This window comes from Protopterus annectens, chromosome 5.part0 (assembly GCF_019279795.1).
Source record: "Protopterus annectens isolate FY-2018-M chromosome 5.part0, PAN1.0, whole genome shotgun sequence".
Taxonomy (NCBI): domain Eukaryota; kingdom Metazoa; phylum Chordata; order Ceratodontiformes; family Protopteridae; genus Protopterus; species Protopterus annectens.
Genome location: NC_056735.1, coordinates 1,118,801,397 through 1,118,818,477, shown reverse-complemented (window position 1 = coordinate 1,118,818,477; position 17,081 = coordinate 1,118,801,397). Strand labels below are relative to the sequence as shown.

The window sequence follows — 17,081 nt, the reverse complement described above, 5'->3', positions numbered from 1 at the left end:
TCGTAACTTAAATAAATAAAAATATTAAAATGTTATTAAACAACTAATCAACTTGCCGATAATGAAGCTGATAATACTCATGTTGTGCACCGTAGCGAAAGAATAACAAATAATAGAGCTCAAGATAATAGGGGGGGACAAGACCAGTCTAATAGTAACAACCAGAATGGCCAGCAGGATTTTCAAGGAGACAGAACAACAAGATACAACAATCGGAACAACAACAGGAACCAGGGTCAGAGGAAGAACCGCCGCAACCAACGAAGGAGATGATAGTGGAGGAGCATGAAGGACCACAAATCCTTCATAGCATGCAAGGGGACTTTTACAGTTCTAACAATTGAACAAGAAATTATTGATTTTTTTGCCAAAGGGTTATCATTTGTCCCTGATAGACATATGGATGTGGCTAGAACTATCATTGACCTTAAGCTGTTTGTACGTAAATTAAATCTAGCTGCATTAATGGGCACAAGTACTTCACTGACCAGTTCCCTGTGGGTATCTAGTGTGTTTAACCCACCCTTGCATGCATCACTTAGCACTTTTGAAAAAATGTGCGAAACGGACTTAAGAGCTATGGCAAGTAGAGCTCAAAGTGGAATCAGTAGTAGGAGGAATGTTACTAAAAGGGAAGTTGAATTTATTGATTTAATAAACCAATGTAACATCCGAGTGATGAAACCTGATAAAGGTGGAGGATTGGTCTTTATGGACCAAAATGAGTATAACAGAAGAATGGATGTATATCTCTGTACAAATACTTATAAACAAACTAGCATTAATGAAATTAATGTGGCCTATAGAAAAATTAAAGGAATGATAGAAGATTTATTTTTAGAAGAGGTGATCAATATAGATACTTACCAGTATTTGATTATGATGGCTCCTAAAATACCAGCATTATTTGGATCCCCTAAGTTGCATAAAAGTTATATAAATCCACCATTTAGACCCATAGTCAATGGGAGGGGATCAGTAACATATGCATGTGCTAAATGTATTGATAGTATCCTTAAACCACTTATCAGGGATGAGCCCCAAATTTGTAGGGACTCTTGGAGCTTTCTAGAAAGTGTTAACAAGCTTGAATATAATGAAAATTACATCTTCCTAACTACTGATGTAAGAGACTTATATACGGTTATACCACAGGCTTTGGGTATAGCATGGACTAGAGAATTTATGTTGGTAAAAAATCTAGACAATAATAACATCAATCTAGTGGAGACATTACTGGAATTAATTCTGGCAAATAATTATATGATGTTCAATGGTCAGCTTTTTCTACAAAACACAGGGGTGGCTATGCGGTCACCCTGTGGAGGTAGTTTTGTAAACTGTGTAATGGCCCAGTGGGAGCGATCTTTATTGTTTACTAACAAAATGTCCCAGCAAAATGTCATATGGTACACTAGGTACCAAGACGACATGTGTCTAGTATGGAAAGGAGCAATAAGCCTTATTGAACCATTATTTCAAACATTACTAGCATGACAGAGTTCTTGGAATTCACATATAATGTTGGCCATGATAGCATCAATTTTCTTGATGTTACATTGATCAAGGATAGAACTAATTCCCAATTTAAGACTGTAATATTTAGGAAATCAACATTCTCGAATAGCTTCTTACACTATACCAGTTGCCATCCCTACCATCAGAAGAGGGCTGTAGTTAAGGGACAGATGGTTAGGGCGGCGAGGATGCTTTCAGATAGTATTGATTTTGTGAGTGAATGTGAATTTTTGAAGACAATGTTTATTAAGAGAGGTTAACCTGAAACATTTGTTAATGAAATTATGGTTGAGGTGAAAACCAAGAGAAGATTGTGATACTTTAGCCCTTTATTATGTAATCATACTAAAAGTGTTGTTATCACCAATTTTGCACAAGAGAGCTTGAATTTGACAAGACAATGTAATAATTTTAGCTCCAACTTTCTATTTACATACTCTATAGACTACCAAAGAATTAAAGAAATTGTTGTCAAAAATTGTTCCATTATATTGGAAGACAGCGGGTTGCATAAAAAATTGGGAATGAACCTGAAATTTATGTATAGAAGAGGCCCGGATTTGAAATGCTTATTAGAGAAGAAGAGTAGCAATAAGAGAAAACTGGGCATGAGAAAGTGTGGGGCTTGTGCACATTGTAAATTTATAAAATTGAGCAAACAGACAACAATTATGGGTAAGACATATACAATCAATGGAACATATAATTGTGACTCTAGAGCAGTAGTATACCTCGCAACTTGTGAGTTGTGTGCATCATATTATATCGGAAAAACTGAGAGAAAGCTTAGGCAAATAATCTATGAGCATTTATACTGTATTAACAGAAGGGACAGCTTCAATGCCTTAGCTAGGCATGTTAATGAAAATCCTGGCCATAAGTTTTTATTCACTGTTATACAGCAGATTGAATGTGACCTGGGGGGGGGGGGGCATGGCAACTAAAGCTGGAAGAGAGTGAGTTGATGTGGCAGATTATAACTGCAGCATATATACCGCCAGGCTTAAATTAATATGGATCTATTAAAAGCGTTTTGAAATTAAAAGCTTTAAACAGATAATTTAATGAATGTACACATTTATATATATAGTAAACATTCTGTTTTAAGTTTATAGTAGTATGTTGTAATTTGTGAGATAATAAGCGGTACTTAGTGTTTGAATAGATAAGCATGAAGTTTTTATATTTAAGGTAATGTGAGTTTAATGATTCAGTTATAATGAATTTGGTTTAATAACATTTTAATATTTTTATTTATTTAAATTACGAAGTTTGGGTAAACATATATTTTAGAAAGTTTATCTAGGCTGTCAGATATTACAATTTACATCACGTTAAGTCATGTTATGTCATATTACTAACTTAGTAATTGGTATGCAAAATTAATATGTCTGTATAGTTTTATATAAATATATAAGTAAAAATCTTATGATAGTTTTAATCGTTGAGAAAAGTATGGTTCACATTTGATGTAATTAAATATGTAATTAAATAATGGAACTATATACTTTTTAGCTTGAACTTAGGTAGTCGCATTCCCTTTAAGAATGTAATTGGTTGGATTAATTGACTTATTAATTACTTGGTCAGTATATAAGATGTGGTTATTTGAAAAATTACTTGTCTGAAGAAGTTGGGGCAGGGACCCCTTCGAAAGCGCTTACAAGTATCAATAAACTCGTGTTTTTATATAAGAAAACGTTGGTTATTTGGTCACGTTTTTGCTACTGGGCTATCGATCCATGGAGTCTTTTTTCAGTAGGATGTATATAAGACTGTTGGGCAATGTGTTTTTGTATTCTGAAGAAGTTTCCATTTATTGAAACAAAAGTGCTCAATAAATTCCACTGGAGTGGACTGTGGACTTAGGTTCCTTCATTTATGCTTTAATTAGTTTGTGAGGTGTGTGTTTTTATTACATGTTTGCAGTGACTGGAGAGAGACAGCCAGGTAATGGGACACTGGAATGGTTGCGGGGGAGAGGTCTATTACCCTGCCAAGGGCCCCATTTAACCATAATCTGGCTCTGATCATAATCACCCCATCCTTTCCTGTCAATTCACTGATCCTTTCCTAACTCATTATACTTATGTATTTGCATTGGGTGGCATGTAGAGGGTATCTGTATCCCGTCATTCTTCTTTATCACCTAACAGCTTTATTGCCAGGTAACTTACCTTTGCCACCTTTCCTTTTTTTTCTTCCCTTTACCTGCTGCAGTCCTCCTTCTCAACACTCCCTTGTCTTATTTTATCATCATGTATCACCTTACCCAATAATCCTTCTGTGATACATTACCATTCCCTATTTCATCCTTATTTATGCTATCATCCCTAAATCTTTTGTACCCTAGGACCACCATGTCCAGATTCCTTTTTTATAATTGGAGTTAGTGCAACTATATTGGTCTTGTATTAGTGCTTTCAGATTAGGCAGATTCAGTTTCCACTCAGTTGATTGGATCACTAGAGCTTGTAGCATAGCTGCTAATGGTTAACAAATTGATTCTTTAATTACTAATCATTTTTTCATTGAGCTGCATTCAAGCAAGATGTTGTCGATTGTATGTGTCAAAGTGATTGTTCATTTGATCTTGCAATCTCCAGGAAACTACTTGTAAGTGACCAGTCTTTCTGTAAAATGTAGAGAATTTGAAGTAATAGTAATACATCTGAGGAAGGGGCTTGTCCCCTTCATGGAAGGTGCAGGTGGGGGCTTGCCTCCTTCAGAAAAAAGTTTTACAAAAATGTTTAATTTGCTTATATTACTTATGAGCTTGAGAAACTGGTTACATTTCTCCAAGTCTTTTGGATTTCTAGTACACTGATGGGAATAAACCCCATTCTTAAGTCAAAGTATGATTAAAGTTCATAAAATTAGCATTGTTTCAGTCTTTGATGTAGACAAAAGTGATCTTTGCCGCACCCATGATGTGCCCAGAATTGGCTCCCTCTTTAATTCATATGGAATTACATGTATTGATAGCATGTCTAAATAAGACTGTACATTTTTTATGAGACCCTTACTTCTACTACTGTTGGAACTCTCTGGGTATCCTCCTTCTACATTGCCCTCATTTCTGACTGCAAATCCTGGTATTTTATGACTGTGTCTCTCTGTACATAAGACACTGTAATCACTGGGTGTAGCACTTTCAATGATCTGTGTTACTTTTGTCTTCTATTCATGGACTAGTAAATCTGGTTTTGTCTTATCTGTTTTTTGAACTGTTGATAATGGGTCATCCCATGTGATATAAACTTCACCATTCTCCATAATGCTTTAGAGTGTATGTTTCCAATGCTTTTCAGCTACTTCGATATTGTAATGTTTGTGCAATCCCCATTACAACAGTCCTGCTGCATTGTTATGCCTTTCAGTATATAGACCCTCTGCCATTAATGTGTTACACCCAGCAACAAGATGTGGGACTGTTTCCACTTCTGTTTACAAAAACCTGCATTTGTGTTTCTCCCACATGTTCAATAGACTTTGTAAACCAATTTGTATTTAGTCCACTTAGAGTAGCTGTTGTATGAATTTGAAAATGTTCCTGTTTTTGAAGTGTGAGGAATTGTTGCCAAGCTCTTGTGGTACAGACTCAGGTATCTAAAGCAGACTTAGATGAAACACCTTCTACCTCGGTTTCTGGCATTGCTGAAATATGTTTGAATTTGAAATGGTTTACATACGTATTGCTTCATGTTTGTTTGTTGGTAGCTTGTAACTTACCTTTATTCTATAACATGTACTGTGCGTATGTACTTTCTGTACCGTACAGTTGTATTGCCAGTGTCTGGCTTAGGTCTTTTCTGAAAACAGATAATTTGTCATCAGTCCAACATTCATTTACTAAAGGAGATAAATAAAATAATACAGACTACATTTTTTTATTGTAGCATTAAAACTTGGTCCAGAAGCATTTAAATTTGATGGTGGAATAGAAGCAGTGGCAGTACGGCAAAGTGAAAAATATTATATTCTCCGTCCTGAAGTGATTGAAACCTACTGGTATATGTGGCGATTTACTCATGATCCAAAGTACAGAAGGTGGGGCTGGGAAGCTGCTCAGGTAAGTGACTGCTTGTATAACCAATTGCTGACATTCTCTGTCTTAAGGGTTTTGGTACCAGTGATAAGTACAAGGGTATGAGTGTGCAGGCACATGTGTGTGTGTTAGAGCAACCACAGCAGGGATAGCCACCCAGTGGTATAAGCACTGGCTCTAAATGATTGTCACTGTTGAAGTGGCACCCCAACACCATATGCAAATATGGGAAAAAAGGAGTTGTGGATGGATGACTAGGCATGGGGGTCATCTAATTTACTGATAGTTCTAATAATAGACAGATACTGTCTTTGAATGAGATCTTGAGTTCATCTTGATTTGGTTCTTTGACTAGGTCACAAATGAGATGGATAAAGACAGAATATGGATTTATGGTTGACTTTCAGAATAACTTTGAAACCATGCTGCAAGCAAGGGGGGTGAGTATGGGTTCCTGTCCTGGCCCAAAATGGTGAGGTAGAAAAGAAAATGGATTGTTTTTTTGAAGCAGAGAGTATCAGTTAGCTAAGAAAGATGAAGTGCAAAGTCTGGGTTTGGTCCTAGATGAAGTATGCAGTAAATACTATTTTCTGGGCCCATGCTTCCAAATCCTTGTAACTTATGTAGCAATTTATTTGAATTTTGGCTAAGGGAATTTGCTGATTCTCTCTCTCTCTCTCTCTCTCTCTCTCGTTCTCTCTCTCTTTTCCCCTACTTTGTCTGATCACTTGTGTATTGGTATTGTTTTAGGGAGAGGATTGTGTTCCTATTTTGTATGTGCTACACAGTGAGCCTTGGTTGTAGGTAAAACACAGACTAGGGGTCAGCCTACTTACCTGGCAAATAATTAAAAATTATAAAGAAATTGTAAAATGTGTAGTTGTGCTTCCTGGATGTTTGTATGGGAGTCACCTATTTATGAGAGAGAGAGAGAGAGAGAGAGAGAGAGAGAGAGAGATGAACAAAAAACCTTGGCCATGTTTTGAGCTGATTTAGTAGCTTAATGAAAGAGTAGCTGGAACACTGACCTAGAGGGTGTAGGTTTGAGTAATAGCTGAAGTCTGCACTTCTTAAGTGCTGTATTCATAGAGCTGAGTAGGATTCCATAAGTTTGTAACCAATATAGCAATTTATTTGGGTCTATATTAGATGAAGGAATGATTAAAATGTTGAGTACAACATACGCAACACACTTTAATCGAACGTTCATCTAATCAAAAACTGAAACGACTGAAAATCAGGTAATCGAAAGATTTTGTTTGGCCAACACCTTCCCTGTACTGACATACGAGACATATGGAAACTACCAATATATGTACACCCCTACTCGCTCACATTATTTCAAACCTTTCATATCTAAAAACACTCTTATGCTTTTTAGGAGAAGGTGGGGGGCTTTGACCCCCACACCCCCTGATGTGGGGGGGTTGTGTCCCCCACATCCCCTAATTAAATATACCAACTCTAAGATCACTCTACATTGGGGAAAGGGCAATTTCCCGATAATGCCAAAGCAAATTCTTTCATGAGGAAAGAATTTGCTTACCTGACCATTCGAGACAGGTTAGCGTATTGACGTCACAAGTCAAATTCAGTGACATGGCCAAGTAAGAGTTTTTGAAACTCCTATTTTTGGCATTTTCAGCTTCTGATTAGATGAACATTCAATTAAAGTGTGTCGGGCATGTTGTACTCGACATTTTAATCATTCATACATCTAATATAGACCTGTTTATTCATGATTTGATTCAGGCAGCCTGTTTATAGGTTCATAAGTACGTACTAGGCAGTTAATCTGTTTATCCATTAAGAATCTGGCCAATGACACCCAACATTTATACTTTCAAGCCTAGGGAGAAAATGTATTAATTCTCATCCACTCATCAAAGCAGGTTTTAAAAAAGGGTAAGGGAGCTATATTGTTTGAGGTCCATAGGTGTAGCATACATTGAAAAAAGATATCAGTCATGCCAATACGTTATGTTAATGTTGGGAAAGAAATTTAAACCTTTACAATGAGCATTACTATTAGAGGTTTGCAAAGATATAAGAGGTCAAGCAAGACAGTCTTTTATAGCCTTAAAAGGTAAGCAAATGTTTGTGTGTAGAAGTCTATACAGTAGATGGATAATGACTCTAACCTACATGTATATCTCAACTAGGTTATCTCCAAGAGTGTTTAGTTAGAGACACCACTGTAACATTTAAAGATCGATAAGCTGTTGATGAGTACATGCCAAATGAGGGACTGTACATGACACGCAGCTCCTCATCACAGCAGGCACCTATGGGAAGACCATATTAAACTAACCTGCAGCTAGAGTAAAGTATCAACAGCTGTTGTAAACATTGATTGTGCATGAACATCTAGGTTAGTCATTGCAAAACTGCATGCACAAATAGAAATACTAAGGTGCTGATCTATTGTTGTAACTCAAGACTACAGATATATGCAGATAAATGGCTTACGGAAGGAAGTAAGATGCTTATGGGTGGAGTGGAGAGCTGGTAGTATGGCAAAGAAACTACAGAGGTAGACAGAAGACTACAAAGAGAGCTGCTGATCAAATCAGGGATGCAGAACACAATGGAAAGGGAAGTATGACATGACACAGACACAGATAATAAATCCAAAATATTTTACTTTTTACAAACTGTGAAACTTAGACAGGATAGCTAGGATACAATATATTAACATGATATACCTACCTACACCATTTCATCATCATCACCACTGAGGTATCAGCATACCTGTACTGTCATGTAAATGTCATGAAAAAAATATTCAACCTAGAGGAGGCATCAAATCTGTCTAGTTCATTATACCCAGTGCTTCCTTAACAAAGTGTCATAGTAGGAATATACTGAAGATGTCGGTGAAACATTTAAGGTGAATGTTACACATTTGCAGACAGATGCCTTAAGGGATTTGAGCACATTACCTTCTTTAGTGATATTCTACCATACACCGCATTAATAAGTTGTGCCATAGAAGCAGTCACACTAAAGATGGAAGGGAAACTCATATCAAATGAATATTATACATTGTTCAGACTAAACACAGAAGAAGATAGGCCTGAAGCGATTGGAACCCATTACCCTCTTCAGTGGTATTGTACCAAACACTGTATTTACAATGAAATCCACAGAAGGGCAAGCAGAACGACAGCAGCAGTCTTACTAGAGGTGTCAGGGAAGCACCTAGCAGGTGATTGTCATATGTTTACAGAATAAGAGCAGAAAAATCACAAAAACATTCAACCCAGAAGGGGTATTGAATCCTCAAACCTTTTAATTTGAGCGCTACAACCAATTCATTAACAAGATGAGCCACAGAAGTCTCACTGTAGTTGTCAGTTAAGCACATTGCAAATGGTTTGTGTACATTTACAAATCCCCCCCGCCCAAAAAAAAAAAATCAACCATGACAGGATTTGAACACTCTACTCTGTGCACTGATACTCTACAGATCAATTCATGAATAAGATAAGCCATGGAAACTGTCAAACTAAAGGCATCAGCTTTACCCTAATCCATATTTGCGAACTGCTGCACAACAGTATTTAGTTCATTTGCATGACTGATGGCAGCCTAGGGCAAAACACATAGGGCATACTATCAATTGGACTTCATTGTTGCTATGCAATGAGAAATGCTATATCTTGTCAATTGCGCAATGGTACTAATGGTCTTTCCATAACCCAGGGTTCACAATATAACCACACAAAGATAATTGATTTAGATGCCCCCTTTGGTCATGTATGTGGCATGCTTATCTATTTTTTGACCAGATTAAGTTTGGAAATGAATGTATAGGAAAGAGATGAAAAGGGGAAGCAAGCAGAGGGTAGAACAGAAGGTGAGCAAATAAATATTTGGCAGGATGGCTATGGGTCTGGAAGCATATACTTTTTCTTGTGGGACAGCTGTCCATTTTCTTGAAAGGAAGGAAACTATTCTAAGGCTAACCTCCTGCTACTAAGTGAGAACCTGGCAAAATTTCAAGCACCCATAAAACCTGAAAACACTGCTGCCTATGTAGAACTGTTCACAGAAACCTTGTACAAGCATGTTAATAGCTGCACAGAGGCAGCTGTACCCACCAGGAAGAAGTACAGAACTAATTAAAAAAAACAAACCACCCTGGTGGAATCACAATAACAGGAGGAAGAAAATCATGGCAAAAATTAGGAGGTGCATCAGCCAGCAGTATAAAAACACTCATCAAATTAAACAAACAACTCGGAGGCCAAATAAAATCTACCAAAGCTAACTTTGAGGTAAGTTTGGCCTCCCAGGCCAAGGATAATCACAAAGCATTCTTTAGTTATGTCCGCAACCTCAAAGGCAATACACAATTGTGTGCAGAGCTCATTGTAAGTGGAGGTACCTACACTGAGCCAGAAGACACAACAAACCTCCTGGTTGATAAATTCACCTCCAACTTTACCCCTCTCTCTCCCGCAACCTTCCCTCAGGAAATATCATCAAATATAACTCCCCCTACTATCACTAGGGAACAGGTCCTTAATGCTCTTTCTAAGGCCAAGAACACTGCATGAATGGGCCCAGACAATATCCCAGGATGCCTTCTAAATGGCATGAAACATGACCTATCAGAGCCTCTAGAATTACTATTTAACTATAGCCTCCAAACAGGTTTCATACTTTATAAATGGAGAACGGCAATAGTAATCCCTCCACACAAAGATGGGCCATCTACAGACCCTGGAAACTACAGACCCATAAGTCTCACTAGTCACATATGTAAAGCCATAAAAATAATTATCATGGAGATGATTAACAGAGATTTAGTAAACCTCCAGACACTGGACCCAACCAAAATTGGTTTTATCAAGGGCAGATCACGTCTACTCAACCTAGTGGACTTCTTTGAGAAGGTCACCAAAGCAATGGATGAGGGAAAAATTGTTTACACTGCCTACTTTAACCTGGCCAAGGAATTTCACACAGTACTCCACTTGGGCATTGTTGACAAACTCAAGAGGTTAGGTACAAACCCATATGTTACCGGGTGGATAGCCAGCTGGCTCACAGACAGGACCCAGGAAGTTAGGATTGGGGAGTCCACCTCTACAAAGAGGCCAGTCACAAGTGGAGTCCCTCATGGATCCGTCTTTGGACTGCTTCTTTTTTTCATGTACTTCTCAGAAATCAAGGACAATGCCAGTGGTCTCTGGCTGACTAAATTTGCAGATGATTGCAAATTAGGAGCTGTCATTGAATCACACACTGACACAAATGTTCTCCAAGAGGGGCTGACACAGACAAACAACTGGTGTCAGAGCCATGGACTAAAACTAAATGCCAAGAAATGCATAATAGTATCTTTTGAGAAGTCATCCATCCCTGGTAACTATCATATTGACAACACACCCCTTAGAGTTGACCCAGTAGTCAGGGACTTAGGGACACACATAGATAGTAATCTAGCCTTTGACCATCATGTGTCTACACTGATGAGGAAATCATTCTATATTGTATAACTCATAAACAAAGGTATGGCATCTAAGTCCAAGGAAGTCATTTTTCCACTGTATTTGGCATTCATCAGTCCTATTATTGAGTATAATGCCCTCTTTGGTATGTACCTAACCAGACATATCCAACAACTGGAACATCCACAGAGGTTCCTCACTAAAATAATACTTTTACGTTACTGTAAGTAACTTACGTTACTGTAAGTAAAGTGTCCTATGCAGACCACCTCAAAGCCCTATCCCTGTATTGTCTCCTATAGGCTTTTGAGAGGAAATCTATGCCTGGCATACAAGGCACTGACAGAACCCACTGTGATGGACCTCCTGCATATCCACAAATCAAACAGTACCAGAATTACCCATTCTAAGTACTTAAACGTTGCCTGTGATATAAATAGGTCCTGCTGGAGAGATAGGTATGTATCCCAGAGACTACTGCATCGATGGAACAGCCTCCCCATCCATGTGAAGCAGAGTTCCTCCCTAATCCAGTTCAAGTGCAACCTGGACAATTGGACTGGAAACCGGAAATTCATCCCTGGTTTGGAACCTATGTCTCTAATGGACACAGGTAACATGTACATGGTTCATCTCCCAAACCCCTACTTACACTTATCAAGGGTATCAGAACTTTTCAAAGATTATCAGAGATTTGTAATGATGGCTAAGCTTAAAAAGGCCCTTGTGGTCATTAGCCTAGGAAACACCTATGAACCTATAAGTTGAGGAAGGAAGGAAGGGAAATAAGATGAAGGTAAGAGGGGTTGGTTAGTTAGCATGGAAAGACAGATATAATGTACATGGTGTGGGGTAACTCAGTTAGGGAGATGGAAAACACAATGCTGAAGGATCCTAAGACAACCGGAGGGAAGACAATGGTGAGGAGAGGATTGAATGACCAACTGGTGTGGGCATGGACACAAAGTGGAACACCAGGTTGGAGGATAATACTGGGTGTTATCAGATGCAGTGTCTGTCAGCTGAAACCTAGTGAGAAATTACTGATCAAACTGGGTGCCCTCACCACTAGTTCCTGGCTCAGAAGTTGGAGTTAGTGGTGTGTATGAACATGTCTCAATTAGTTGCTGGAGCATGATGTGGGAAACAATTTTCTTATTGATGATATCCTCCAATAGCTTTATCAGCTGGTCATGATGCAAAGGTTTTACCTCCACTTGCACTGCTACCATTGGGTACAACTGTACCAGCCTATAGTGAAGGGCTACCTGATGCAGGTGGTGCAGGTAAGACAAGAGGTAGGGAGGCAACTGTGGCAGGCTGTGACCCAGATGTTCTGGATGCTTCTTCTGTCACAGAACCAGTAGGTCTTGCTGGTGGGATAGGTGATGATTGCTGTGCTGCTGCATGTAATAGTAAAAGAAATAAAGATAAACAAACAGCAACAAAAATAAATAAATGTATTTAAGAGAAAGGCTAGTGACAGAGAGGATTTGGGAAAAGAAATACAAACAATGAAAATTGCATTCCTAACTATGTTGATAATTATATAGTTAAACAGAATTTAATTTTCAAAGCAGGAAGTAATCATTAATTTCATAAGCGTGTGTGTGTGTGTGTGTGTGTGTGTGTGTGTGTGTGTGTGTGTGTGTGTGTGTGTGTGTGCGCGCGCATATGTATGCACTGGAGACCTAAAGCAAAAACCATCCTCACAGGCAGTCTGTCAGATTAATGGCAGGAGATATTTTGCCAGACTAGCTTGTGGTCAGAGATGCAATTTGATGTCTGAGAATACAGTGCATATACAAAGTAAACATGTTGCCGTGCCGTACATGTTTCAATAACAGGTGACAGACAAAGTGGGAATGTTCACCAAACTACTAATTATGATCTTACATACATGGACTGTGCACTACCGGATGGAAAAATATACATGAAAATGTTTTAGTGGCAACACAATTCTGCATTGGGGCTTGAACCCACAGCCTTCTTCACAATGTTAAGACAAAGGGACTTAACATGAAGATCCACTTGTCCACCTATGCAGGAGGAGGCATGCAGAAACACACTTGTAACATTGGACACTCATGCTGCTGCCTTTGAGCTATGCCAGTACTGACAGATATGGCATTGATGTATGAAAGTTATACATTATTTTTAATGCTGACTTCTGCTGCTATTAAAAGACAGATATTTTTATGAATTTTCATCCTGGCACTCTCTTAGGTGCTCGAATCTCTCCTGTGCATCTGCCTATTCTTTTCAATCTCTTCAGAGTCTAGAGGTATAAAAAGGGCATAATATAAAATGTGTGGGTGGCACACAGTGGCACATTATTTGGCAAGTTAAACTTACAGTACAATGGTGATGACTGTGCCTTAACTTCTTCCTACTGGTCAAGGCAGTCAGTACTGCAATGCCTCATGTCACTGTAATGGCAGGGGCACTGTTGCCCCCATGCCATTAGCATGGATTGCAGCCTTGGCCAAACTATTCCAGGCTTCAGTCTTATACTGTGGCCTGGTATAGCTCTCCTGCAGGAGCCTCCGGCTGTATTCCTCCTCACACCATCTGTGTACTCTAAAAGGAACAGTATCTTTTTGTTCTCCAGCCTTGATGTTTCACCCTGATTCATTTCAGGGAAAAATAGCAGACAACTGGCACCCAAAAAAGATCTAATGTGTCATAGTTTTTGTGCAATGATGGTCATCAACAGGCACCTCATTTGTCTGACAGATGGCAAATGCTGAAAATATCATTACTGTATTATTATGGTTCCAATGACATTTTAGGATGTAAAACATGGCATTGTATGTTATTGAGAATACATGCCCTACAGCAGCTGCATCAGGATATGTTTAAATAGGGCATGACAGTTCCCTCACCCCTAAAGTTATAGGCTGCCTGCAAGTGTGCAGGGCACCCCACAGATTCTAAAGTGTGTGCAAGACATTTTGTAGAAATCTCCATGATTTTTACCAGGTGTGCTCATTGCACAGATTGAGTGATTCATAAACAATAATGAGATAAACCCCAATTAGCATAATTGTCATGCACAGATTAGTGAATCTGCATGATATAATTCGGTCAAGAAGCTCAAAGCCACATTTCATTACTGAAGAAAACACCAGTAAAGGAGTTGTGCTGAGGGTGCTTTTACTGAAATCTTTTCTACTGACTAAGATACCTGCTTATATAAGATAAGTGCTACTTCTTATAAATTCATTCCTTTGGGCAATGGATGTTTCCTGACTGCTTTTTACCCTGATACCTATAAGGGATGTCAATTTGTCAACACTTTTAAATATTTTGGCCAAAGTGTATTAAGGGGTACATTCCAAGTGTACTGAATGTAATAGCCTGCAGGACTGTTAAGGCAGATGGTACACACACCCCTGAGACTGAGTTCATATTCAGAGTACAGTTTGACACTATATTGGTACAGTAATAGTGATGTGTTCTTGTTCAGTCTTACTTCTGTAGTTGGGTCATCGGGTATATGCTCTCTCACTGCACACACATGACTAACATTTAGTTAAAGGTTGTGGGTGTAGATATCTGTCCGTCACAAATACAGTATACCATATTTATTTCATTTATTTATTTTTACATTTGACTACTAGGAATGTCTGACTGCGCACATGACCTGTTTTCAGCAGAGGCCTGGGGAGAAAAGCTTCTTAAGCTTTAAAATTAAACACATGAAACAACACTATACAATACAGTCCAGAGAGTAGGGTAGATTCCAGATATACACATTTACAATCTGAGACAATTTTATTATACATATAGAGAAGCTGAACTATGACATGAATTACAATAAAAATATGTGAAAAACATAATTATAGTATAAGTGGAAGGAAGTATATAGAGAAATGAAAGAAAAGAGAAGAGAAGAAGAATATAAGAAAGAGAGAAATATGTTATATTGCTATACAAGGAGCCTAGACAGCTATAAATTTACACAGACTGTAGAGAGGAACATTCTGAGCATATCAAAACAATCCTGTCTTGGTTTGTAATTTGTTATGGAGTTGACTGGTAAGAGAATTTTATTTGAATTTATATTGCATTTGTTATCGCTATTTTTAACTGTTTGTAGGTAAGAAGAGACTGCTTATTAACAAGTTTTACTTTGATTCATATTTTGTTGTTTTACCTTTAGTTTCACTTTTGGTTGTGAGAAAGGGATAGGTTTTGGACATGCAAACTCTAGCCACCACAAGGGGGCCTAGACAGCTATAAATTTACACAGACTGCAGAGAGGAAAATTTATCAAAACAATCCTGTCTTGGTTTGTGTTGTTATGGAGATGACTGGTAAGAGAATTTTATTTGCATTTATATTGCATTTCTTATCACTATTTTTAACTGTTTGTAGGTAGAAAGAGACTGCTTATTAAAGGAAAACTCCGGACTCAACCACATATAAACTCAACTGCAAGTTTTCTTTTATCCCTGTAAAATCAGGCTAGCCACGTGCAGTTAACATAATGCACTAAAAAACTTTTCGTTTCAACTTTTCACCACTTCCCTAGCGTAGGGCAGATAAGCCCATCCCCCGTTCTGTTGTATCGCATCCCTTCAGGTGGAATTTGTCTCCACCTTCGTGACGTACTTCGACATATTCATGTCAGTAGTTCTCTCTCCTGATGTCCCGCCCACATTGTGACATAGGCATTATGGAGTTTTGGCTGCAAATCAGTGCAAAACTTGTTGCGGAACTCTCTAACAACTACTGTTTCTGTCAGGAGTAAAAAACTGTATCGGAACAAGTACTTCCTCCAGTGAAACTGCAACCAAAGTGTTTACAAATAGACAAGCTTCTATTACTGATTTGGTAAGTACATTGACAAATCAGCCCATGGTGTTCTTCCCCAAATGCATAATGAAAATGTTTTCACTTTTTCGCCATTTCCAAATGCATAAATGTACACAGTAATGGTCCCCAAACACCCTGATCCAGTACGTGTGTGTGCGTATAAGTGCATTACTGTTTCTGCCTGTTTGTGTATGAGTGAATGCATGCATGAAATGCAGAATTTGTGTGTGTGTGTGTGTGTGTGTGTGTGTGTGTGTGTGTGTGTGTGTGTGTGTGTGTGTGTGTGAAAGCGACAGAGAAAAACATACACGGAGTGAGGTGATCGATAGCAGCAGCAGCTAAGAGGTATGCTTACCTCCTCACTGTGCCTCTCAAACCTGTCCAGACACTCGATCACGACTGAGCCACAAATAAAGGGGTCGGGCGGTCCAGCTACTGAAATAAGGCCAGTTGTTAATCCATCTTAGGGTGCCAGCAAGAGGAACATCATTTGTTTTCTTTATTACTTCCAATACATGATGGAGTAGGGGGGTGTAAAGCTAACTGTAATAAACCGATCGCTTACAGTGTATCAATCGGCTTATTACTGTGGAGTCCGTTTATTTATTTTTTTTAACCTTTTTGTGTGTGAAAGCAGAATGTGTGCATGACAGAGTTAGCGATAAGTGCGTGCGAGAAATGCAATATGTATGTATGTGTGAGTGTAGAAAAGTCTCTGTATGCATGAATGACACAGAGTGAGCAATGCATGAGAGAATGTCTGAGCGTGAGAGCAGGATGTGTGAATGTAGCAAAGGCTTTGTATGCGTGTGTGCGAGAGAGAGTGGGCGATGCTTGAGATACTGAACAGTGCATGTGTGAAAGCAGAATGTCTCGTGTGTGTCTGTGTGTAAATGCTGAACAGACTGTGCTTGTGAGTGTACGACAGAGAACGTTGCGGATGCATGTGAAAATTACTGTCTGAAAGCAGGGTGTGTGTGTGTGTGTGTGTGTGTGTGTGTGTGTGTGTGTGTGTGTGTGTGTGTGTGTGTGTGTGTGTGTGTGTGTGTATTAGAGATGGGGGTGTGACATGCAGCTGGCCACCACTTCAGTGTGTCATACGAGGATTCCCTTTTTTTTTTTTTTTTTTTTATAATAATATAATGCCGTTCAGTGTACGAGCACTATACTTAAGCTCCAGCAAGCTGTTAAAATATGAAGTGCCAGATCCCACATATTTGTTACTGAAGAGGCCT

The 17,081-nt window shown here is 38.6% G+C and overlaps 1 protein-coding gene across 1 annotated transcript in view; it reads left to right on the top strand.

Moving 5' to 3' along the window:
- Nucleotides 1-17,081, top strand: part of LOC122802330 (mannosyl-oligosaccharide 1,2-alpha-mannosidase IB-like) — a 2,920,195-nt gene that overhangs the window by 2,339,561 nt on the left and 563,553 nt on the right. The window contains exon 5 of the mRNA XM_044071970.1: nucleotides 5,418-5,590. Within this exon, the coding sequence (XP_043927905.1) occupies nucleotides 5,418-5,590 (173 nt within the window). The remainder of the gene's footprint in view (nucleotides 1-5,417; nucleotides 5,591-17,081) is intronic.